The following is a 2,225-nucleotide window of genomic DNA, read 5'->3' as shown; positions in this document are numbered from 1 at the left end:
GGGCGCGAAATTAAAAATATATTTTTTTGAAATATTTACCTTTCACACATTAACAAGTCCAATACAGCATTTGAAAGATAAACATCTTGTGAATCCAGCCAGCATGTCCGATTTTTAAAATGTTTTACAGCGAAAACACCACATATATTTATGTTAGCGCACCACCAAATACAAATAAGGACAGACATTTTTCACAGCACAGGTAGCATGCACAAAGCCAACCTAACTAACCAAGAACCAACTTCATCAGATGAGTCTTATAACATGTTATTCAATAAATCTATGTTTTGTTCGAAAAATTTGCATATTTGAGCTATAAATCAGTTTTACATTGCAGCTACCATCACAGCTACCGTCAGAAATGGCACCGAAGCAGACAGAATAATTACAGACACCAACGTCAAATACCTAATTACTCATCATAAAACATTTCTGAAAAATACATGGTGTACAGCAAATGAAAGACAGGCATCTTGTGATTCCAGCCAATATTTCCGATTTCTTAAGTGTTTTACAGCGAAAACATAATATAGCATTATATTAGCTTACCACAATAGCCAGAAACACAAGCCATTCCCCAGCAGCAAAAGTTAGCGATCTTAACAAACCAGCAAAATATATATAATTTTTGACTAACCTTGATAAGCTTCATCAGATGACAGTCCTATAACATCAGGTTATACATACACTTATGTTTTGTTCGAAAATGTGCATATTTAGAGCTGAAATCAGTGGTTATACATTGTACTAACGTATAATCTTTTTCCCACAACGTCCGGATATTTTTCTGGCACTCACATATTCTGACCAAATAACTATTCATAAACATAACTAAAAAATACATGTTGTATAGGAAATGATAGATACACTAGTTCTTAATGCAATCGCCGTGTTAGAATTCTAAAAATAACTTCATTACGATATGCAGTTTACGTTATGGCGAGAGCGTGCCCAAAACCTGGCCGCAACCTACTAGTACAACATGTTCGACAGATATATGAAATAACATCATAAAATGGGTCCTACTTTAGATGATCTTTCATCAGAATGTTGTACAAGGGGTCCTTTGTCCAGAACAATCGTTGTTTGGATTTAGAATGTCCTCTTCTCCAGTCAATTAGCACGGAAAGCTAGCAAAGTGGCGCTAAGCTCTCCTTCGTGTACAAAGGCAGACAACGCAAGTGGAAGACGTATAAAGTGCATGTATTCTAATAAATATCAAGGACCTTTATAGGCAGGCCCTAGAAGAGAGCATCGATTTCAGATTTTCCACTTCCTGTCAGGAAGTTTGCTGCAAAATGAGTTCTGTTTTACTCACAGATATAATTCAAACTGTTTTAGAAACTAGATAGTGTTTTCTATCCAATAGTAATAATAATATGCATATTGTACGAGCAAGAATTGAGTACGAGGCCGTTTGAAATGGGCACCTTTTATCCGGCTACTCAATACTGCCCCTGCAGCCCAAACAGGTTAAGTGTTGCTGTCATTTCAGTCTCTGTGGTAGCTGACGTGTACAGTGTTGATAATCATACGCATACATAGACACACTGGCTTTACTCAATCAATTAGACCATGCCAATATCAAGCTTAAAGTTATTTCTGAATATTTAGGCAAGTTAGCTGGCTAACTCATTGATCCTGCTTTGTAGTATAACCCTCAGGCTTCTGAATGTGGGAGGGTGAGTGCCAAAACAAATATCTGTCCAGTACTCACCAGTGTGCAATGCATTGTAATTTATCTCTGTGTCATACAAAGCGACAAGCCCCTTGTAAAGTTTGTTAATGCTCTGTTAATGTACACGCCCTCCAGCTCACATCCCACCAAATTCATGTTGAATCCTGCATTTTTAAACCCAAAAGCCTTTGTTTACGCTCTTTCTGTTTCTTACCCCATATGTGTTCATTTTCTTACAGGAGAGAGCTCCAACCCAGGCTCAGACAGCAAGCCCAGTCCCACAGCATCAGGAAACCGCAGACAGAAACCCCGACCCTGCTGTAGCGACAGTTGTATTTATCCAACTCGCCACAAATCACACCAACAAACTCCCCAAATAAATAAGACTTACCTTTGCAGTCAATGTGAGAAGAGTTTTCAGACACCAAGCAAGCTAAAGGCTCACCAGAGAATGCATATTGGAGATAATCCTTACCCCTGCTCCCAGTGTGAGAAGAGCTTCAATCATTCAGGAAGACTTAAGGACCATCAAAGAGTACATACTGGG

General features: G+C 38.5%; 1 protein-coding gene across 1 annotated transcript in view; it reads right to left on the bottom strand.

The window, feature by feature from the left end:
• The window catches only part of LOC129839621 (general transcription factor 3C polypeptide 1-like), an 88,968-nt gene extending 87,134 nt beyond the window's left edge, over positions 1-1,834 (bottom strand). The window contains exon 1 of the mRNA XM_055907149.1: positions 1,819-1,834. Within this exon, the coding sequence (XP_055763124.1) occupies positions 1,819-1,834 (16 nt within the window). The remainder of the gene's footprint in view (positions 1-1,818) is intronic.
• Positions 1,835-2,225: the final 391 nt, after the last annotated feature.

This window comes from Salvelinus fontinalis, chromosome 40 (genome assembly GCF_029448725.1).
Source record: "Salvelinus fontinalis isolate EN_2023a chromosome 40, ASM2944872v1, whole genome shotgun sequence".
NCBI classification, from domain to species: Eukaryota; Metazoa; Chordata; class Actinopteri; order Salmoniformes; family Salmonidae; genus Salvelinus; species Salvelinus fontinalis.
This window is presented reverse-complemented; position numbering and strand designations above follow the sequence as displayed.